Source organism: Paramormyrops kingsleyae, chromosome 9 (assembly GCF_048594095.1).
Source record: "Paramormyrops kingsleyae isolate MSU_618 chromosome 9, PKINGS_0.4, whole genome shotgun sequence".
In the NCBI taxonomy this organism is placed as follows: Eukaryota; Metazoa; Chordata; class Actinopteri; order Osteoglossiformes; family Mormyridae; genus Paramormyrops; species Paramormyrops kingsleyae.
This window is the reverse complement of record NC_132805.1, coordinates 30803662-30827322: the sequence shown is the minus strand read 5'-3', so window position 1 is coordinate 30827322 and position 23661 is coordinate 30803662. Positions and strand designations below refer to the sequence as shown.

The 23661-nt window shown below is 51.3% G+C and overlaps 1 protein-coding gene across 1 annotated transcript in view; it reads left to right on the top strand.

The window, feature by feature from the left end:
- Window positions 1–23661, top strand: part of cdkal1 (CDK5 regulatory subunit associated protein 1-like 1) — a 203727-nt gene that overhangs the window by 127440 nt on the left and 52626 nt on the right. The window contains exons 11-12 of the mRNA XM_072716755.1: window positions 15049–15229; window positions 22299–22361. Coding sequence (XP_072572856.1) covers window positions 15049–15229; window positions 22299–22361 — 244 coding nt within the window. The remainder of the gene's footprint in view (window positions 1–15048; window positions 15230–22298; window positions 22362–23661) is intronic.

Below are 23661 nucleotides of genomic sequence, written 5' to 3'. Positions count from 1 at the left end.
GACTGCGCCGCTGTTGTCATAGCGCTGTAATCCCCCCCCACCTTGGGGCCCCTCCACCAAGCCGGGTCACGTGGTGCCACCTCGGAAGAGTCCCCGAAGATCTGAATAAAGGGAGCATGTCTGACGCAGCCCCCATGCGAGGACATGCGTGTCACATGCGTGTCACACGCAGCCCCCAGAGAGCCCTGCATTTGCCACCGCTATCCCTCTGCTTCCCCGCTCTGTTACTTAATTAGCTCCATAAGTTCACCGTTCGTTAAAAAGAAATACTTCTTGACAGTTTCTTTTATTAATTGCCTGTTTGGGAAATTTAAGTTTTAATTTTGGAATTTGCAGTAAATAGCAGGGATAATCGGAACTGGAGGAATGGAGTCCAGTCAGAACCGGTTAGGTTAATGTCAGCAGATGCCGGCCACACAGGCAGAGGTTGACGCTGTCGGGGCGGCAGGCGCAGTGGGGACACGCCGGTGACACGCCGTTCACGCGTGAAGGGCGAGTGTTGCTGTAAGGCGGAGCTCTTGGCAGCGCCGGATCGCCAGGTGTGCTATGTTGCTATGTAAATGATAGATTTCACATGCTGACGGGATTCTGTAACAGAGACGCACGATTGCAGTGTTTTCCTGCAACATTCTGAGTTTATGAGGAGGTTTAACATTGCAGAACACTGCTGTGATTGAAGAGATCCCAGTATGCGGGTACGTGTGCGTGTCTCTGTGTGTCTTTGTCTATCTGTCTGTGTGTCGGTCAGTCTGTGCGTGTGTGAGTGCGCTCTCTCTCTGCACTCTCAGGCATGATCTCGCAGAGGCCCCAGACGATAGGCCAAGAGGTAGCGGTCGCTGGATTCTATTGGCCAGCTAGTGTTTTCCTCCCGGGTGGCGCCACGCTATGATGAACTTGTTTGTCTGATCTGAGGGCCCCCGTCAGCTCTCACCTCCCGGAGACCCAGATCTCCATGTCGTTCTTTGAAGCGTCAGGCAGGCCACTGCGTATGGGGGCAGGCCACTGCGTATGGGGGCAGGCCACTGCGTATGGGGGCTGGCCACTTCGTATGGGGGCTGGCCACTGCGTATGGGGGCTGGCCACTGCGTATGGGGGCTGGCCACTGCGTATGGGGGCTGGCCACTGCGTATGGGGGCTGGCCACTGCGTATGGGGGCTGGCCACTGCGTATTAAGAATGCGTTTTAACCTGAGTACTTCACTCAATTCCAGTCGGGCTCTGTGTTTGAGATTAACTCTGGATGGCAGAGGAACGCTGGTTTATGCTCAGACCCAAGGCTGATGCGTCTCTGTGGAGGTCCTGGCTTCATGCAGCTGTTGCCCCATCTCCATGCCAGAAAGACTCCTGATGTCGAGAGAGAGGCGTGATTAACAGCAAGCCAGTGTTCAGTGGTGTTGAGTGAAATGCCGGTTTACTGTGATGCCGGTCACATTCCCAGCAAATTTCTCACCCCCCTGTCTGCTTTCTATGGCAGCGAAAACTTAAGCTGCATCTTTTTTTGGATCATTAGGGGGCGTAATGGTTAAGAATATGGGCTTAACTGGAATCCCCTGAAGTAAACGATTTGCTTTGGGATTCTCCATCCATATAAATATAGTAAATTAGAACTGACTTTGACAGCAAAATATCTGCTGGATAAATAAAATGTAAAATAATAATGGGACCCCCCCCCCCCCGGTTTGTTTGCATATGCCTCAAATTGCCGAGAGCGTTCATGGAGGATAAATCATCCTGAACCACGGAAGGATCTTTATTGATGTTTAGCCTGGTGACAAATGCGCATCTCCCGTGATGTTAATTAACGAGCACAGTATTAATCTAAACGGCAGCACGAGCCACCTCGTTAGCGGCGACGGGGCTCCCGTCTACCAGGTGAGCTTGTGGGTGTGTCTGTCAGCGCCCCCTCCTGGTGATACTCAGCCTGGTCTCTTCTGTTCCTTTTGCTAGATCCTACCTGCTAATTGACAGGCATGGTTTTTCTTCGGCTGTTTTGCAGGCATTGACTGATCAGTGGGGAGGGATCAGTCCCCCCCCCCCCACCGCCCCCCCGCCACATCATCGCCGCCCCATTCTGATGGCCTGTATTTCAGACACATGCACCCCCAGCCCCACCCACCTACCCAACTAATCAGAGACCAGCTCATAAACCTGAGTTTGCACACAGCATGTGCTACTGGCTGGGTGGGTCTATGTCTGACTGTCTGTGTGTGTGTGTGTGTTTCACCCCTATTTCTGATGCCGCTCTTCACCGCCAGTGTGTCTCACGCCGTGTCCCTGAGCAGCCCCCCTCCCCGTCAGTGCGGCGTTTCTCCTTCATTGGCTAAGGGGGGGGGGGGGGGGGACCTCACCCCAGCCCCTCAGTGCCATGCCCAGCCCCAGCGTTTGCCAGCGAAGTAGCCTGTGAGCTCGCCATGCATCCCTGAGCCGTCGCGACCCCGTCGCATCAGTCACATCCACATCCCGCCCACCCCCTGAAGTCCCCTTCTCCAGGGGGCCTGTTCCCTGTGGTGAGTGACGCAGAGCTTAACCAATCAGCTGGCTGTGCTGTAGGTGGTTGACAGTAAGGGCAGGCTACTGCCTTATACAACGTTTGCCTAGTGGGGGACTAGTGATGTAAACGCAGCCTAGGGGCATTCCTGCTAGATAAACAAACAAAAGCATGTTATACTATTACAGGTCTGCCCCTAATATGGGGGGGAGGGGTTTGTTTTTATGGGTGGGTGAGGGGGTAGGTAGGGGCAGGACTTTGCCAGGGGAGCCTTGTGTCAGTTGTGTCAATCCCCCCCCCCAACTTCTGCATGCCAGATGGTTTGAAATTTGGATGTTAATCAGGTGTTTGTCACATGATGACCAATAACTGCCGAGACAAACTCGAGCTCACACTGAGATCGTCCTCAGTCCCTCGGACGCAACATGTTTTGGCCATAAACGCGTGTTTTGGCCATCGCTACCGCCTCCGCGATCTTAAATCCTCAGGCGAAACCGAGTCACGCGTGTCTCCGGCATCGTCACTTCAAGTAACTGGATGTGAATCTCTTCCTGCCATCAAAGGGGAGGTCTGGGATGGAGCGGGGGGGGTGACGTGGCCCCCGTATTCGCTGGGCGGCAGGGCCGCTGATGGGGCTGCCCCCCCGGCTTTCCTAAGCTCCGTGGTGACACTGGAGTAATTGATAGTGCTCGTTTCGTGTCCTGTGTCTCACATGGCCGCCCCACTGGTGTGGCCCCTCCCTATTACGCCCCCCCACCACCACCACCTCGGGTGGCGCTAATGAGGCATCGAGAGCCCGTCACACGAGGGCAGCCCCCGGATCTTCATTAAGCAATCGACTTCCCTGATTACTTCACCGGTTAATTATTTACCCGAATTGCCAGTGCCGACCCCCACCTCAAGGATGGCGGACGGGGCGGAAACCGCGGGCCTCCGGATCTTGCCGGGGCTTCGGTCCGGCTGTGCAGTTTCTTTTCAGCAGTTGAGGGGTGTGTTGCCGTCTGAGCGCCCCCCCGCAAGCGCGTTACGCTCTGACTTACCCGGTGACACCCTTTGTCTCTTCGTTAATAAAGTCGCTCCCCAGTCGTCGGTCACCTTGGATGAAGGAAGCTCTCAGCCACTGGGGGGGGGCAGATTCAGCGGACGGCACCCGCTGTTTTCCCTCCAGCTGAAGGAGTTGTGCTAAATGACATCACTTTTCCTCCCTCTCCCTCCCTCCATCCCTCTATCTCTATCGGTATACACACACACACACGCACACATACACCTCCCCTGCCCGTCGCATCAAGTGGCCGTCTCTGTTTCTTTTAATCACACACTCACACACGCATGAGTGTGTAATCACAGCAGACGGGCGCAGACGGGCCCTCGCCGGTGATAATCAGCCCCCCCCCGCCCCCCATGCCCAGACTCGGATATCATCAGCGCCCCGCATGAAGTGCCCCCGCTGTTTGGCTCTTACTCACACCCACGCTCACACAAGTGGCCGCGCACATGCGCTCTCCCTGGCGCTCTCGCACACTCATGGGTGGATAGCTCATTGCCGGGGGTGTCTGTCACACCGGCACCATGGGCGCAGGAGTTCCAGGAGGGGCAGATCAAATCGGGTCAGAACAGGCTCCCCCCACACAGTCAGTGAGTGTGTGGCCTGCCCTGTCCACCAGGCCTCCCCCCATACAGTCAGTGAGTGTGCGGCCTGCCCCGTCCACCAGGCCTCCCCCCACACAGTCAGTGTGTGTGCGGCCTGCCCCGTCCACCAGGCCTCCCCCCACACAGTCAGTGTGTGTGCGGCCTGCCCCGTCCACCAGGCCTCCCCCCACACAGTCAGTGTGTGTGCGGCCTGCCCCGTCCACCAGGCCTCCCCCCACACAGTCAGTGTGTGTGCGGCCTGCCCCGTCCACCAGGCCTCCCCCCACACAGTCAGTGTGTGTGCGGCCTGCCCCGTCCACCAGGCCTCCCCCCACAGTTAGTGAGTGTGTGGCCTGCCCCGCCCCCCGGCCCTCCCCCTACACAGCTAGGAAGTGTACGGCCTGCCGCGCCTCCCGGGCCTCCCCCCACACAGTCAGTGAGTATGCGGCCTGCCCCTCCCCCCAGGTCTCCCCTACACAGTCAGTGAGTATGCGGCCTGCCCCATCCACCGGCCCTCCCTCCACACAGTCAGTGAGTATGCGGCCTGCCCCGTCCACCGGCCCTCCCTCCACACAGTCAGTGAGTATGCGGCCTGCCCCGCCCCCCAGGTCTCCCCCCACACAGTTAGTGTGTGTGCGGCCTGCCCCGTCCACCGGCCCTCCCCCCACACAGTCAGTGAGTATGCGGCCTGCCCCGTCCACCGGCCCTCCCTCCACACAGTCAGTGAGTATGCGGCCTGTCCCGCCCCCCAGGTCTCCCCCCACACAGTCAGTGAGTTTGCGGCCTGCCCCTCCCCCCAGGTCTCCCCCCACACAGTTAGTGTGTATGCGGCCTGCCCCGTCCACCGGCCCTCCCCCCACACAGTCAGTGAGTATGCGGCCTGCCCCGTCCACCGGCCCACCCTCCACACAGTCAGTGAGTATGTGGCCTGCCCCGCCCCCCAGGTCTCCCCCCACACAGTCAGTGAGTATGCAGCCTGCCCCGCCCCCCAGGTCTCCCCCCACAGTGAGTGAGTGTGCGGCCTGCCCCTCCCCCCACATGAAGTACCCATGGCGTGCAGACGGATAGCTGGAGCGTATACGTCCACCCGGAGAGCATTTCCACGCCATGTCACAGTTTACATATCCTCTGCATAACTCCTCATCGCCGGCCACGCTGAGGACTGTGTGTGCTGTGAGTGCTGTGTATATTGCGAGAGCAGTGTGTATATATAAAATATGACTCCATGTTTGAGGACTGGAGGCTGAATCACATGATCTGATGTTTGCAGTAACTGATCTTAGTTCCCTAAACGTTCTTCACTTTTTAAGTAAATAGCGTGTGATTGAAATGGCCTCAGGATGTTCTCATGCATCTTCTGCTTCTTCTGGGTGGTTAACAAAAATAAAACTGTTGTCCCTGAGATGATAGACAAAGCAGCTGCGTTTTTCAGATCCACTCTTGTATGAGTCAATCAGTGTCCTGAGAAGGCTGCCAGGGTGCATGCTGGGTAATACGAGGGCGCACGCCTGAGTCAGAAGGCCCTGATTATGGGGGTTTTGGTGCTTTGACTGTGGATTCTGGACTTTAAGCTCATTATTCCAGCGGTGACTTTCCTTCTCCAGAGATCCTGCCTTGTGTGAGGTCAGAGATCATCATCATCAACGCCACCATCATCATCACAAACCTTCAGCTCCCTTCTCTGATCAGTGCAATAGTGACCTTTTCTCAATCGTCCCCCACCCCTCCCCCCATAACAAAACTATATCCTGATCATGTATTTAAAATCCGTGTACAGGGAGGAGTCACGTCAAGCTGCACCAGGGTGTGATAGGGGGTGTTTTTCTGGAAGTTTTGTGGAAAATCTCCGTGATGGGAAAAAAGGAGGTAGAAGAGGAACAGATGGATCCTTCTCCTGTCCTGTTGTTGTTTAATGGAACACGGTTGGAGTCGTAGAGGGTGCGGTCGGGGGACAGGCCTCACAAAGCCCTGTCGGGAGATGGAGGTGGCCCGCAGATTTCTCTGTAAAGCAGAATTGAGAGCAGGATTGGCCACGTTTTTGTGGCCAAACAAAGGCTGAATGAATCATCAAACGACCAGGGCTAAGAAGAAGCCGGCGCACATGAGATCAAACGAGCGCAGTGCCTCCGCGCGCCCTGCATCTCGGCGCGCGTGTGCGTATCTCAAAGCTCTCCTCTTCTTGGAATTCACCTGGCCCTTCGATCATATTGTTTAAGAGTCTTTCCCGGTGACATTTTGCTTTCTGGCATTTATTTTCCTCTCTTCTTTTCACAACCTACCAATTAAAATTTGACTGAACCACAGACTGACCGCAATAGGAGGATATTAAGCGAGCGTCTGCATGGCCCTGATCGGAAACACGCCTTCTGAAAGAAGCTCTGTTCAGGGAGGACGTAGAGTGCAGGTTTCTGTCTCTGTTTCTGTTTCTGTCTCAGCACCAACCGAAAGCTCTGTGCTGTCGCTGTAGCTGCACCGAGGTCTGGGAGGAACTGCGATGAACACAGCTAGCTGGGGGTCATTTGGCTTTCAGAGCCGCGGTTGAGCGGCCGTGGGTGGTTGGGTTAAGTCCCACATGACACGTCGCTCTTGGTGTGGAAGATTGGGTTTAAGGTGTGTGTGTGTGGGGGGGGGGGGGGGGCTTTGCTTCCCCGAGGCCGTGTTCTGTGCTCCGCCGGATCGCACCGTTTCCCGCTGATGGCCCCGGGGCTGCCTTTCATCACGCCGTTTACACGCTCATCACCTGCCCTCGCTCGCTCTGTCCCGCACACGCCTCGCTGTGACTCATCGCGGCGGCTCCATCTGCGGTTTCGCCGCATAAGGGGCAGAAAGTTTCTCGAGTTTCTCGAAAGCCCATGGAGAGTTTCTGAACCCAGCACCGATTGTGTGGGGGGGGTGGGGGGTGGTAGAGGGTAAGTGTTCACCCGTCTTTAGAGAAAACACAGGAAGGCGAGTGCTAGTGAAGGTCTGCGCTCACTGACGACTGCCTGTGAGGTTTGACATACACCGCAAACACGCCAATAAGATGACAGGCGTTACCCTCCGTCTCCCCCAAGATGCCAAAAGGCCTTTTGCCTGCTGGATTGTGCCTTTTGGGGGAGCAGCGTGTCGCTCAGTGGGTCGGTTCTGTGATGGGAAGGTCACCGGTTCAAATCCAATGCTTGGCAGAGTAGCCACATTGCTGTTGGGCCCTTGATCAAGGCCCTTAACTCCCTGACAAATGCTCCAGGGGAGCAGAAAAACTCTTTGCTCACACCCCCAGCATCTCTGTGTGTGTCTCTCAAAAGAAGAGTGAGATGGGATATTCAAAAATGAAGCTTTCCGACGTGCCTGTACAAATAGCAATAAAGCATCATTTTCTGTGTACAGCTTGTTTTTTTTATATTTCTGTTTTCTGGCAGATTTCAGTTTAAGTACAGTTTTTAAGTACTGCGAGCTCTTGCTACAGAGAATGTGATGTTTACATGCTACGTAGCTTGTTATTATTTTCGAAAACTATTTTCAGATCGTTTGAAGACGGTCCAAATATAAGAAAAATGTATGTCATATTGACAACAGCTATTGACCTGGAACCGTGCAGACTGGGGGAGAAAAGGGTTTAACGCATAATTTAACGTAATTGCCACGTCTCGGATGCCTCCCTTTTCCCGGCTGCGTCACCGAATTTGAATCTGGGGAAGCTCATGTCGTGTTGCTGTCCTCTTTAATGATGGGGTCCATAACACACTATCGACTCTCTCCTTAATTCAGATCGTTTTCATATCCGATTCACGGACTGTGTCAACTTTGTAAAGTCGTTTTGTCCTGAGTGTGGGGGTGGGGGGGGTGTCCTTCATTTACGATCTCCTGATTGAAGATGGCTGGCTTTTCAATCGGCGCTGATTTGAATTGCGCAGCTGGGGAGAGTGTGTGTGCGCGTGTGCGTGTGTGTGTGTGTGTGTCCTGAAGGAGGATGTAATTGCAGAGCTCGGCTGAGAAGCGTGTCACAGATGGGGGGCGCTCTTCCAGGGGACTTGGCCTTGGACGTCGGCGAGTGCTTTTCACGCCCAACGCCCCTGCCCCTCCCCCTCCCCCGGTGGCGCTGAGCTCATCGCCACCTTATTGCCGTCTCGAATTATCACACCTAAGTGCATCTGTTACTATAGTGACAAGCCTTCTCTTAGATGTGTTTTACAATAAGGGACCAGGCGATTGCTCTCGCTGTTTGAGGTATACCTACTGCCTATTAATGGTCTGTCAAGTGCAATAATTAGTCATCTTTTTAACAGCTGAAGGAGTGTGATGTCATTTGCAGGAATCAGTCTGATTTTTTTTTTTAATTTGATTGAAATGTGGTTGTGTGTATGTTGATGATTGATTCTGCTTTTCTTTTTGTTTTTTTGAGAGCCCAAAACCTCTAGTGCTGAAGGCCAACATGCCTTATGGTCTAATTATTTGCGATGCGGGGGGAGGGGGGGGGGATGAATTTGGTGTGGTGAAAAGCTTCATCAGCCTCCGTCCCGTGTTTCTTGGAGAAGGTTAACAAGGCCTCTGTTTGGCCCTGAGATATTGAGAATTCAGAGTAGTTTAAATTAACTTTCGGCTGCAGCTTTACCTGGAGAGATTCTGGAGGTCCTGCACTTACTTGAATTTTGTGCTGTAATTTGGAATATAAATAAGACAAATCCCATGCTGGGATTTTGCACCGTTTCGTTCGTCCGTGTTGGTTAGAGGCTGAGCCATTCGCACTGCCAGTACAATGCCAGAGAGGTGCTTGAGTTACGGGGACTTGCTTGCGTTTCTCCACCCAGCCTGTCAGAGGCGCTAATGCCGGCAATCACATGCCAGATGCTGCCTTTTCAGAAATAGCGCAGTGATTGCAGAAATACCAAAGAGCTACATCCCCCCCCCCCCCCCCCACCACACTGACCAATTAGAGCAGTCGAATTGAGCAGCCGAGACATTGGATTGCCCATGGGTTGCACCCTTGCAACTGGAGGGGGTGAGCTGCAAACGAGTGCCTTTACCAGCCAGGCCCCCTCGGCGCCCATAGCCTTCAGATCCTGGAGGGCCCAAGGGAACGCAGAAGTGTCTCCATATGGTCTGTAGAACTTGGACGCAATTTGCACAAATGTCCTTTGTTGGCTAAGGAAAAAAAAAAATCAATTTGCATTTTTCCCAATTAACATAAATTTACAAATTCCGCGCCTCAGAACAGTTTGTGCTCTGAATTCGCACTTTCCTCTGGGGCTGGGGGGGTGTGTACTCTCCCTAGCGCACGTTCTCCTTTTCACTCCACTATCAAATCTGTGAGACGGGCAGTTTAATGAGCATGTGTTGCCATTTGGATTCGCCACCGCTCCTGTGCACCTGCCCAGATGCCAACCTGATTAAAACGCTGGTTGGGGGCATTCCTTTCCGCTTCCCTTCCCTCAGATGTCCCTACTCCTTCCCAGCCAATGACAATGTGGCTCAGACCCCCAGACTTCCTTGGTCCCAGCCAATGACAGTGTAGCTCAGACCCCCCATACTTGGTCCGCCCCAGGCAATGACAGCGTGGGTCAGACCTCCAGACTTGCTCCGTCCCAGCCAATCACAGTGCGGCTCAGACCCCCAGACTTGCTCCGTCCCAACTAATCACAGTATGGCTCATGCGCTACCATGCTTGACATTCACGGCAAGCCCTTAACTGCAACCACATTTCGAACATGTCACACGCACCTACAAACATGCTAGTGCGTTTCATCAGCTCTTTAAATGTCGTTCGACAGCTCGGCTAATATTTGTGTGAGAGCATCAGTCAGATGGAGATGGTGCCCAGTGGTGAATGGTACATTTACCAGTGTCCTGTTTTGGAGGGCGGAACTCAAGTAGGGGCATGTGAGATTGAGGGTAAAGAAAAATATCGGCCCAGCTTCCATCAAGTCGTGCTGCCACTAATTAAGAAGCATGAATTTCCCTTCACCGATTATGTCTGAAATTGCGAAAAACTATTCCCTCAGTAGTTAGCAGGAAAGTAGTGTGTCTAGATCTTTCTGGACAGGTGTTATCTTCCACTCATCACTGGTTTCCTTTATTCCACCTTCCCCCCCCCCCCCCCCACGAATCACAACACAGACTCCTACTCCTACTCACGCATGTGGAGTTTGCGGCAAATTTCCTCTTCTGATGCCTGAGGAGGTCCGGAAGCCACAGGAGAGTGGAGCATGCACATGGGGGAACTCCATGCTGCCGGATGAACCGGAGAATGTTTACCTTAGCAGATTGTCTCGATCCCTCTCATCCCTGATCCTCACTATGTGTTTTAACCCCCCCCCCCCCCCCCCCCGATCTTCCCACTCATTCGCATCATGTCCCTCCTGGTAACCGTGCATCTGTTGTGTAAACGCTCGCATCCGACACCTGGTTTTATGCAGAGCATACGTGGGGCTTCTTCTCCCGAGGAGCTCCGGCTTCCCAAAAAAAAAAAAACAAGAATAATTCACCCCCTCATGCTCCCCCACACCCCCCACCCCATACTCGCAAATCCAATTCTGAGCTTGTGATATACCCGGTAGCTTTTAATTAAAAAGGGTTTGATCCCCTCCTTGCACAGCACCTCTGAGTAAATGTAAATGCGAATAGGTGTAAACAGTCAGGAGAGTAAGCGGAAACCCAGAATACCGGAATAGCTCTTTTCCGTTTGAATGGGAAAACAGGGCTTAGGAAAGCAGGTCCGATTTGATCCCTTGTAGTCAAGACTGTTATGAATACATTTGTGATGTTTACTGTCTGTGCTTTTTATTATTTTTTCCCTGATGTGAATGTGCACATAAGGTTGGTTTTTAAAGTTTCGAGATGCTTTAGAGTTTCTGCAGTGTTTTTGCGGGAGTACATTTCTGAGGGTTCGGTGCTGCTGGATTCCTGGCATCGGTCTTCCCGGGTGTCCAGAGGTCCAAAAGTGCAGAAGTTGCACTGTCGGTATTGAGTTTGTGGTGGAGATTGAGCTGGGGCTGATGCACCCACGGTGTTGAGGTTTATACGCTTGCGATGGACGTTGTCGAAAATGGAGACGTTCCTTCGCAAAGGGGAACCGAAGCCTCGAAACCCTCGAAGTAGCCGGTGATGTGCCTGTGGACATGGACCGCCACAGCATGGCCCTCTTGCTTGTTTCTTCCTGCTCTTACTCTTGGTCGCCTCCCCTTGAGCGGTACCTGGAAATCTGTGCTCCCCTTACAGCATGGCTAGTAATCGACATCCCTGGATCACCACCTCACAAGCTTGGGTAAACCAGAAGGGTTTAGGCGTAATTGGACCGTCTACGTAAACAAAGGGCGGTGGAACGAGAGGCTAATTGGGAGACAGATGTCGTCAGGAATGTGTTTCGCCATGGAAGGAATCGTGCTGACCATGCTGTGTCTTCCTCCATACTGTCATTTAACCCCACGCAAATGGCGGTCTTCTCATCGCACACCAGCCCGCTCTGGGCTGAATTCACCCAACACGTCATGTCTCTGTTGCGTACATACGAGTCCTGTGCATCGTCATTGAGTTACTCTTTTTACATTTAACAATTTACTTTACAAATAAGGACTGTGGGGGGGTCATTCCCCAAAGGACCTCACCAATCACCCTTGACAAGCCAAATAATGCATCAAAGGACCTCCATCCTGCCTCAACAGGCCCACCCCACCCCCCCGCCATTCCCAAACTCTTGTCGTTTTCACTCCTTTATTTATTTGACTGTTCTTCCTGGTGCAGTCGGGCCGGCGGGGGGCCATGGGTTTGGCGGGGAGCCCAGCTCGCTCCCCGTCTGTGAGGAAGCAGACATCGCGGCATGGATCAGGCCGCTGTACGTGGGCCGCTCCCACGCTCCTGAGCCGCTCCCCTGCTTTGCCATGACAACCCGCTGCGTTTTTCCCGCATATGGCATTCCGGCCGGGCCGTGAGGGGCTTCGGGACCCAGCAGAAGTCATCCTCAGGATTACCCTGATAGAGATGTCTGGTTGTTATGTGCTGGAAGGGAGCAGATTCGGCTAGAGGCACCAAAATCCCTGTTAGAGCCTCTCTGTCAAGTCGCGGTTTTGGTGATGTGTTTTCTGGTTGTCTACTATGTGTATATCCTGCAGTGTGACTGGCACAAGACTGATCGCATGCACCCAGCCAAAGGCCACATCCTGATATGAGGCCACTGACAACATTCATTGCGCTAACTCTGACCGTTTTCGGTTCAGTAATCATGTTTTAGTTTGTAAATCCTCATTGTGTCCCTGTCTCGGCTGGAATGGAAGACACGTGGTTTGCAAAATGAATGCAGAAGTTTCTAGAACCTTGCTCTCCTTCCTCATTGGTATATGAGGAGGTGATCTCTTCAGTCCATCTGCGCACTTCCTCATGCTCTGAGTCAACAAGCCGGTCCTCCGTGTCAAGACCAAATGTTTTTTTTTCTTCTTTTTTCTTTCTTCTTTTTTTCAGAGGGAAGCCTCTCGGTTTGTGGTTGAGGTAATTAGGTGCGGGAAAGCGCAGAGCCAGTCTCCATGGGCCTGTCACCTTGCTAATTGGCTTCAGGACATCGAGAGCACGCATCATTGTTTGTGGAAAAAGCAACCTTTAAACAGCACTGGCAGGATTTTTATTCCACTGGCGGTAATTTAGCTAAAGCCACTTTAGGACGTGCGATCGTGTTTCCCGAGAGCCTCTGGGATCATATGTAAATCGTTAAATGTGGAGGGCGTGTGATCTTGCTAAAGAAAACCTTTATTATTTTAATTTGTCTATTAGCAATTCTTCATGGGTGTGGCTTTGCCGAGCCTTTAGGCCCCGCCTACTGTTTCGGCTCAAAATGGCCTCCCTGGGGCGTGGTCTGACCAATCAGAGGAATGGGCTTTACGTGGGCTGCTTCGGAGGGGCTCTGTATTCCCGGGCACCCAGGTGACTTTAGCCCGCGGGGTGGAAGGTTGGATTTGGAATGATAAACAGAAGGGACAGAAACTGTCCCCAGTAATGAATAAATAAAGCTGTGTGGCATCGTCCTTAAACGGCCAGTCCCCGGGGGAGTCCCGAGATTATCGTCTCGTGTTGCGGAATCCAGTGTTTATGCTCGGTATGGGCTACAGTGGACTTTCTGCGTTTTATTTTTTTAAAAGCTTGTGTTTCCCTCACAAACACACACTACACAGAAGGCTTAGCCAGCCATTGGGGGGGGGGGGGTGCTGTTACTGACAGCCTCTCTCTGATTAAACGGGCCGCGTTGAAACAGTAAGCCTCCGAACCAGCCACCGTTCACCGCAGCGCTATGAGCAAGAGTCCTAAGAGGCTTTGGGCAACTAGTTTTCAAAGAAGACGAATCTCCCTTTCAGAGTTCTTTTCTGTTACACCCCCCCCCCCCCCTCCCCTAATTTAGACTTAAAAGGTCAAGGATCTGTAACCGGCTCTTGTTTCTTTAGAATATTAATGACCTCAGTCTGAATCGCTGGCATCAATAGGTCAGAGGTTATCGGACGGTAAACATGGCGATAAAGCTAATGTGATTAAAAATGCACGGTACGTCCTGCTCGGTCAATAAGTAAAGATAAATAGTCACGCGGCCGCGATGGAGAGCGACAGAGCTGCTAGGATCTGGGACACAAAGGGGGGTAATTGGATTAGACAGGCTGAAGCCTTTCGTTTGGCCCGGGGTCACAGGATCGAGTTCTGCACGACTCGTATGTAACATCTTCTGAGACTCCATGCCGGGGCCGTCCCAACCTGCCACGTTATAAATAGCTGTTTTTTTTGTCAGTTTGAGGACGGAATTGATGTTTCAGTCACGGTAGCTGCCCGCCGCTGTATCGCGTTACGTTAAACCTTTCCACCTGTGTCATTTTGATCGCAGGTTTATTCTGACAGATCACATCAGCCTGTTTTTCTCTAAACTGTTTCCGGTGGTGGGCATGTAGACTGTGTGTGTGTGTAGTCGCAGAGGGCTTTTCACAAGCTGGGGTCCTGTGTGATGTTTTGCTGGCATCCTTAAGCAGCCCAGGTTGCTGGGTTTCTTAACTTGGGACTCTTAAAGGTAAGGTTGGCCAGCTTAATGTGTGGTTGGTGGACCTCTTAAAGGTGAGTTTAGTAGCCTCCTTATGTTGAGCATCTTAATGTTGATGGTCTCCTTAAAGTCTCCTTTTTCGAAGGCGTGATTGCCTCCTTATTGACCTCCAGGTGAGGTTGGCCACCTCCTTAAATTGGCCTCCTTAAAGGTGAGATTGGTGGGCTTCTTGAAGGTGAGGTCAGTGGCGCGTGGTGCAGTTCGTGGTGGAACCCTTGTGGGAGCACGGGGGGCCGTGAGCGTGGGGGAGCGTATAGCTGAGCTCATGGGGAAGCACATGGCTGTCTTGTGACCTAAGGCCTTGTCGACTGGTAGGAAGCGACTCTGCCACACAGTCCATCACACTCTCAGTCAACTTGTGTGTAAAAAAAAAAAAAGAACAATTCCCTCGTAGGCTGTTATTCATCTCCCAGTCAGGTTGTACCTGCTTTCGGTATGGATAACTTTGCCTCCATATGACAGGGGCACTGTACTTTAATTGTCCCCCCCTCCCCCAGCTATTTTGTTATCGGTCGCGTGGGAATCGATGGTAAGCGAATGCATGCATGGATAATCAATGGATCATTTCCCTAATTCAATCGGCTGCTGGGCCGATAATTGACGGCCACCCAGAGACCTAACCAGGGTCCCCTGCATGCTAATTGTCCATCTTTCTTTATATATTTAACACTTATCCATTCAGGCGCCTTATCATCCAGACTGCTGGTTATCTATTATAATCATGGGAATTGGCTTTAGCCCTTTTGGGGGTGGGGGGGGGGGGGGAGCTGTCTGTGATTACAGCAGGTTGTATGTGTTTTCAGAGGCCTGTCCATTTCGGTGATGGGGGGCTGAGGAGGGGGGAGGTAGACCCCGCCGTTTCCTACACCCGGTGACCGTTCTGCTTGCCACAGGGTCCCCGGCATCACCATCGCCACCGACATCATCTGCGGCTTCCCTGGGGAGACGGACGCCGACTTCCGTGAGACGCTGGCGCTGGTGGAGGAGTACCGATTCCCCTCCCTCTTCATCAACCAGTTCTACCCCCGGCCGGGCACCCCCGCCGCCAGGATGGAGCAGGTTCCTGCCCACGTGGTGAGAGGCGCTGCCGCTTTTAGCCCTGTTCCCATCTCAGCTTGCTGCCCCACCCTCATCCCTACTGACCCCCCAGCCCAGTTTGTGGAGGAGATATTCACATTTGCTAGTTGTGGGGGCAGGAGGGTGCCTTCTGCATATGACTGGAAATAGGATATGTGGGGGGGGGGGAAGACGTACAGTGATAGGAATATATGAAGCTACGTGTGTGATCTTCCCCGCGTCTCGTTTCGTCACCTGAACGCACCGGAAGGCACAGCAGACCGTGATGTCACAGTGTTCCTCTTGGCACAAGGACGCTTTTTCTGCAGCTGTGACTGCCGCTTGGGCTGGGGTCACGCTTAGGACTTTGCCCCCTGGTAGGAGACTCATAAGAAGCATCAACGAGAAGATTTTTCTGCTCTGCTGCGTGTTCAGTGACTACTTAATAGTTACAAGATGTGTTGAAGAAATTAATGTGGAGGCTGGAAGATCTTTGTTGTGATGATGTTAGAGAAAGCCCATTTGTTTATTATTATTATTATTATTGTTATGTATTTGGTGGCAAATATTAGTTGATTCCTTTTTGGAAATATGGTAAGAAACTCTTGCAAGGATCAGGATAACGCCTGTTGTCTGTATGGCTGTTTATGTGGGGAGAGTTTAAGGCATTTGCACCGAAGCTGGGGAATTATGAACTGCTCCAGTTATGTCAGAATATCAGCCGCTCACAGCCTCCGCCGCTTTCTGGCTCGGCCAGGATTAATGGCCTGAAAGATGCTGTTTCTGTGTCTGTGTCTTCATGGTAATTAATACACGCCTCTTCTCCAGCGCCCGAGTGCGGTTTGCCACAAGACAGCTGTAATCCCTCGTTTAATTTTGTTTTAGGATCTCCTTTGTCTGATTTTTTGGAAATTTCTTCTGACTGAGAATAAGCTGGGTCACATGCCAACACCACGGAGGTTTAAAATCATTATGGTTTTTGCTTTTGTGGCCATTGTACTGGTAGCTAGAACAACACAATTCAATCGCAGCCTTTCCCTGCTCACCTGTGAGACACACAGGATGCTTCTCCACCACACCAGGTACCATACTTCGAGAAAATACCTAAAGTACGGTAGTTCAAGGTGTTGGTTTTCCACTGGCATAAAAATTGGTGCTGCTGCTGATGACATCACAACATGAGGCAGGGTTTTTTGTACTGAATTCAAAAAATAGTATTTTATATTATATTATTGGGCTGGACGATGTGCAATATTAATACCAACATCACATGTTATGCGCATCCAATTCTTACATCACTAGTCAGCTTGATTAAGATCAGGCTATTACTTTCAATTCTGTATGGATATTACAGCGCAGGGAGTTTTGCTAAAACATTTTCACTCTGACATTAAAAAAACACTTAGCTAGCTTTGCAGTTTTAACTATTATTCCTTTTATAGATTATCTAATCAATGTTTAAAAATCAGCTTAAAGTTGACCTGCTTTTGCATGAGCTCTGCATGCGTTCTCCGAGACAATCATAATCATTTTCATCCTTGCCGTTTAAAACACTCCTAGATGGGTTTGTGAGAAATTTATTAACTCCTTTTGGCTTTATAAATATCCCAATATTTTTTACGGCAAAATCAAAATCACTTGGTTTACGGAAAATCACATCACTAGGACTAAACAAAATACTTTTTAAATTTCTTGTCATGCCATCCTCATCTTTTTCTGGTATCTGTTCTTCCGACCAGATTGCAATTGTTACTGTTATTATTGAATTTTTATTTTTTTTACTTCATTTATCATTGTTTTCTGAGTTTGCAACTTTTTTCAAGAAGTACCCCAGCTGGTTTGGCACATTTGGTACTGGTACCGGAAATCAATGGAAAAGCGAAAGTATCAGAAGTACTGTAACATAAGTACAGTACTTGGTGTGGTGGGAAAGTGCCCACGCATATATACAGGCGAGAGTGAAGCTCTCCAGCACCCCCATACCATCTGGGGTTAAAGGCCTTGCCCGAGCACCCAACAGGGACACAATGTTACTGTGGCTATGGGATTCGAACCAGCAACCTCCTGGGCACAGGCCGACAGTGTGGTGTCCCTATAAGTGAGGTGCTTCCCTCGATCGTGCTCAGCGTTTGCACATTTGTGTTGGGTGCATTATTATAGGATGGAGCCCGGAAATATCAGCCACCAACGCACTTCTGGATCCTGGTCCTCATGGCCCTGCCCTGCCCTGCCCTCCCACCCGTCGGAGGGACAGAGTCACGGATCGAACCTCAGTCTCGGTCTTACGAAGACAGCGAGTCAGGCGGGTCACAGTCATTCTCCACAGCGACATTCATTATGCAATCCAGCTGTTGACAGATGTGCCACAGATGTGAGCCCGTGCCAGAATTTCCTAAGTAGTCAACCTAATTCAAACATTTATCATGGCTAATGATGCTCTAATACTGTGGGAAGGAGGAACCGTCTCCGTGGGATTTATCTTGTTTTCCCGTCCCGCTCCATGCGAGAGATATTTGTTCTTCACTATTTTTGATTTTCAAGTGGGGAAAATATGGCACTGAGATGCAAATAAGCCCATAAATAACCCTCCGAAATGGTACCTCAGTACAGCAGTGTAGAAATACATGTGCTCATTAAGTCAGGTAGATGAACCGCAGGGTGTGTTAAACAGCAGACCCGTGTAGATCCTCGGAGTTTTCTTTGTTAAAGGTCTGTGGGTATCCCTCACATCTTTGTATTATCTACATCATCGACGGCTTGACATTGCTGTCTGTAATGATGTTCATTTGTGTCTCTCATTCTCGTTTTTAATTTATCTATTTTTTAAAAAGAAACATTCTGGGGAACTCAGAGACTTGGGGAGAATCCATTATACTTCGGTGGAGATCCTCAGCTTTTTAAGTGAAAACTGCGAGCTTGTTAATTTTGCACGCTGGCCCTTTAAGGTCGCGTCCTTTCACTTTAACCCAAGGCAAACTGTCTTCAGATGTGAGTGAATGATTATCTCCTAATTGAAAATCCATGGGGTTCGTTTATTGAGTTTATCGATTGTTAAGCAGAATTTCTTGGCTTGTTGCTGTGATTATTGAAAGACGTACAGGTTCGAGTGTCAGAGTGTTACTGTACTGTTGCTGTCAGACGGTCTTCTTAAAGGAAGACGTACAGGTTCGAGGGTCAGTGTTACTGTACTGTTACTGTAAGTCATGCTCCTTAAAGCTGTACCTTCCCTCTCTCTGTCCCCCTCCCCCTCCCCTTCCCCCTGCCTTCAGCCCTCCCTTCCTAGCCAGCAGCACCTGTTCGTACCCGCGCCGCCATGCCGTGTCTGTCACCGCCCTCCTCCCAGAGCCCGGCCCGCTCGCCTCCGCTCCCTGGGTCGCACGTTAATAATGCGTCCAGATGGCCAGTGTGCCCCAGGCTGCCCCTGTGGGCGCCAGAGCGGGGGCCCCCGTCTTCCAGGTCGGCTGGTAGACGCCTCCGTCATCCCCGGTGGTCCCGCAGTGATGAACACGCGGTTCAGTGTGCCGTAAATCCGGGGGACGGCGTAGGTCCTCAGGACGGCGGTGCTTGTAATTGCCCCCGTGCGGGTAAACGAGCTTGAGGTCTGCAGAGGTCCTGCCCTGCTGTTTGCCCCTTCAGGCCTCTCTGCCAGGGTGTCTGCCATTAACTGGCATTATTTTTCCAGAATAAATGGGCTGGGCTGAAAGCTGGGCTCGGGGGGCTCAGAAGTGACATAGAATATTCTGGAAAACGCTCATTCCATTGATTTACATGGTACCACACCTAGACTAGCCAGTCCTCTGCCCACGTTTAACTGCTACATCGTGATATGGTCATCATATTACATATCCTGTGGTGTTAACAGTGAGTTTTGCTCACTTTTTAGCACGTATTATCTGGGCTTTTTAAAGTTACACCTATGCATATTTAGCTGTGTGTAATTTATTGTCTTTGGTCATTTTTTAAAGTCTTATGTCAGTTTATCCTGTAATGACTGGAGAGCTGTTTCACTTTACAAACTCCTGTCATGCTGAGTTTATTGTTAATATGGACACATCTGAACTGGTTCATAAGTGTGTTTGCTTAGAAGCATCCTGGTATTCTGGTGATTCCCGCCTTTTTCTAAAAACGCTATCGGCAGAAGTGCCGTTGTTTTGAGAATGCATGTCCGTGTCATTTTTGCGGGCCTTGGAGAGCTCAGCCATTGTTTGTTGATTTATTAGCCTTTGAATGTTAGCTTTTTATTTTGTTTAGCATCATAGTACCTTTGTATTATATGTGTATATAAAAGATAACCATTGTAGTGGAGATGGATCCAAGCAACTAAACAATATGATTGGTTATATCTCTGAACTAGTCATTTTTTGTGCAAGTAAAACTCACACAAGCCTCTGAAACTCATCACCCTGGGGCAGGCCATTTGGAAGCTGCTCCTGGAGAGCAGCTGTGTGGATTGAGAGTCTAAACTGTCCACTTTACCTGAGACTGGTAGGCAGCTCTTTGGGTTCTGGAGCCGGTGAAGCAGACAGTAGGAGGATGTACGTCATAGACCTGCCCATGTTGTACGGTACACTAATGGGAATGGCAAACTGGCCCTGTGAGCCTCACTGGTCTCATCCCGCTGAGAGTCTGGATGAGGTTTGAAAAGGGCCGTCCGAAAAGGGCTTCCCAGGACCAGAACAGTAAGAGCTTCTAGAGACCAGAAATGTGAGGGTTTCCTGGGATCAAAAGCGCGATGGCTACCTGCAACCAGAAGGCAAGGGTTTCCTGGGACCATGAGTGAGGACTTCCTGGGAGCAGAAAGGTGGGGCACATCTGTCAGTCAGTGCACAGCTCTCTGCCTGAGCAGCCATTGGTGGCCCTGGCAAGGTGTGAGCTCCCAGCGAGAGTCGCGTGCGCTCCGAGGGTGGCGCCATTTCACCCGCACGCGTCAGCCAGGAAAAAGGGGGGGAAGGAAGAAAAAAAATACACGAGGCAGATGGACAACGTCGGAGGTGTGATCGCTCATCATCGCCGCGGCAGCAGACCCATGTGGTGTGTGGATGTTGAAAATTGCCACATCGTGCTGCAAAATTAACCCCTCGTGTTGAAGACGTTTTCACCTGAAGACTGGTGAGAAGGTGCCAGTCCGGACGTTTGGAAGACTGTTGTTTTCTTCCGGACGCATGTACTGCGTGAATCACACTGTGCAAGTTCCCCTTGCTGAGTTTAGTCATCTGCTCCATCCTTCCTGTCTTTTGTTGGCCCTCACTGCTGCCGCTTAGCAATAACTCCGGTCGTCTTTGGCAGACTTGCGCTGTTGCCGTGACATCATCATGGGACTGAAAGGCTTTGGGTTCTGGGAGGAGGAAGTGAAGTCACACCGGCTCGGACAGACAGGAAACGGCCATTGATTCCACTGCGTTCTGTGCTGGTCTACCTGATGGTCGATACCAAGTTGCAGTAGCTCACACAGAACATTCAGTCGATTCTCAAGGGAATCCGCAGCCCTCGGTGCCCTTGGATGACATTGGACTTTGGGTACCGTTTCAAAACAGATGGTGGGGGGGCAGTTGCAGGACTTATCAGGATTATTTTTCTCGCCCCGCGCTGTGGGAGTGTTTGAGCCTCCCTGTTAATAGGCTCAAATATTGAGGCTCTCAAGGTCAGATAGGGTTTCATCATTTTTGATCAAATTCCTGCTATTTTCCCCCGAATGAAGATATGTGATTTGGGGAAGAAAGAATGTATTCTCTTAAGGGCGGCCGCAGGTTATCAGCCAGCCCTAACCCCTCCTCATTCCCCCACCCCCCTGCGGTGGAAATCGAATGGAGGGCCGTGAGGCATTCGCCTGGAATAGAGGGGCTCTCAATTGACAGAATTGGATGCAAACATCTAAGCTATTGGTCTGCCCCCCCCCCCCCCAAAGACGGCTCAGCTCTCCAAAGTCCCGCCCCCTCACCAGCACGGCGTGCTATCGAGCGAAACCTGCTGGGACCTCATCGGCACCGTTCAGAAATCATAACCCCGGGTGATCCGTCCAGCCTTCCTTCGCATCCCTGCTGGGGGGGTTATTGGTTGGGGGAGGGGCTGGTTTGATGGTTGAGAGAGGACTGCGGTCACTGGGGTGCATGGTGGGGGGTCGTTAGCTACACGGATGTGTCTCTCGATTCCCCAAACCAGTGCCGGATGAGGACTGGGAATGTTTTAGGTCAGGCATCAGGTCTTCTCCTCCAGTCTTTGACCAGTGGTTGCCCCTCCCCCCAGTGCATCTATATCAGTCCTGCAGTGAGTGACCCCTCATGCCCATGACAGATTCCCTTCACTCTCTACTGGGGGGGCGGCATTAATGGTCTACATGTCACCTCCTTTTGAGGAGGTGTGGAGGTAAGTGCCAGCCAGCCAGCTGAGGTGGTGTCTACAGAGGGAGGGGGGTATTCCATGGGAGGGGGGTATTCCATGGGAGGGTGGTATTCCATGGGAGGGGGGTATTCCATGGCAGGGGGGTATTCCATGGCAGGGTGGTATTCCATGGGATGGTGGTATTCCATGGGAGGGTGGTGTTCCATGGGAGGGGGGTATTCCATGGGAGGGTGGTATTCCATGGCAGGGTGGTATTCCATGGGATGGTGGTATTCCATGGGAGGGTGGTGTTCCATGGGAGGGGGGTATTCCATGGGAGGGTGGTATTCCATGGCAGGGTGGTATTCCATGGGAGGGTGGTGTTCCATGGGAGGGTGGTGTTCCATGGGAGGGTGGTGTTCCATGGCAGGGTGGTATTCCATGGGATGGTGGTGTTCCATGGCAGGGTGGTATTCCATGGGATGGTGGTATTCCATGGGAGGGTGGTATTCCACAAAGCAGGATTTCTCTGTATGCTGGGTTAACCTAGGCTAAAAGTCACGATTGTCCAATAGGAATGCTCCTTACCTAAACTCTTATTGGCCACTCATGCCTTCTAGCTTAAGTTAACCCAGCTGAGGAATCCTGCTTCATGCAACACCCCCAAGGTCTTCACAGGCAAAGCCCAGCTTGTTGATGTGAGCTAATAATCTTTAGCATTCAAAGATATGCTCATTATTTTTTATTTTGTTTTGGTCTGTTTCAACAGAAAAAACAAAGGACGAAAGAGCTGTCCCAGCTGTTCCAGTCCTACAACCCCTACAATCACAAGGTAAGAGACCCCCCCCCCCCCCCCCCACCATGCCTGGGGGAGGTGAGCCTGGTTCAGCGGGGTCACAGGGTCCATGAGGTTACAGGCTGCTTCATTTCTCTGGGAATTTCCCGCCCGCTGACCCCGCCATGGTCTGGGCAGACAGAGGCCACCTGAAGGCTGTTTCCGTAACCACCAAGCCATTAGCTGTTAGCCATTAGCTGTTAGCCATTATCCATTAGCGGTTAGCCATTAGCCATTACCCACCAGCGGTGACTCTGTCCTTCTAGTTTTTAACACGAGCGAAACATTTCATTTAAACACACAATAACAGCCTGCAGTTGGGGCGGGGTGACGCAGCACCTTTTAGAAACGTAACTGATAGCTCTTTAGAAGATCCTTCTCGGTGCCAGTGCCTCCCACGAGACCTGCGATCGTCTGACGTGTAAAAGTGGCCCTTTCCGCACCCAAACCTCACTGCGTCCCCTGTGACATTAGCCCAGGGCGCGCTGTCCCGCCTGCGTTTCTGTGATGGGGGTGGGGGTCATTCCGGGACAGTCGGCGGCGGCCTCCCCCGTTCACTCTCATCACGGTGGAGCGACTTGAAGCACAGCAGGTGTTTGTACCCACTTTCGTCTGTGAAGAATAGGTGTGAAAGCTGCATTTGTGGCTAATCGTCGAAGTCGGCCATCGCCAGCGTTTTCATTTTAGTAGCTCCCTGGGTTTTGGACTTTTAAGATTAAGATAAAAACAAATTTGTACTATTGCAAAGATGGGACGCCTTTGACGTGCGAAGGCGGGGAGAGATGCATAAGAATGGGGTGCTGTGCCTGGTGTTGGGTAACGTAAATATCAACATACATTTGTATCGGGTCTGTATCTGTATTCAGACAGTTCTCGACTGACACAAGTAATACCTCCCATAAACCTTTATGTAAGTCAGATTGGTACGAATGTCTGATTTAGCTTCCCAAACCATTTAAGACACCTTATAGCAAAAAACGCATAAGCCAAAAGTGTATTATTAATACGTACTAAAGAACACAAATAAATGAAAGGATAAAGTGTAAATTTACTTGCAGATGAATGTCGCCTTTTTGCAATAGTGCGTCTGTGAACTCGATGTATGTTGGATATTTTTTGCTTAAGTCTGTAACTTGAGCTGCCTGTGTATATTTTGTGCACTAGTACTTGTGTACTTTGGGGATTGTCTCATAAGTTACAGGCCTTACAAACAGAGAGTGGTCGCCCCTTGTTGTTAATTAACCGGAATAACAGGCAGCTAATGAAATTAATCACATGAGTCTGCTGATGCCCCCCC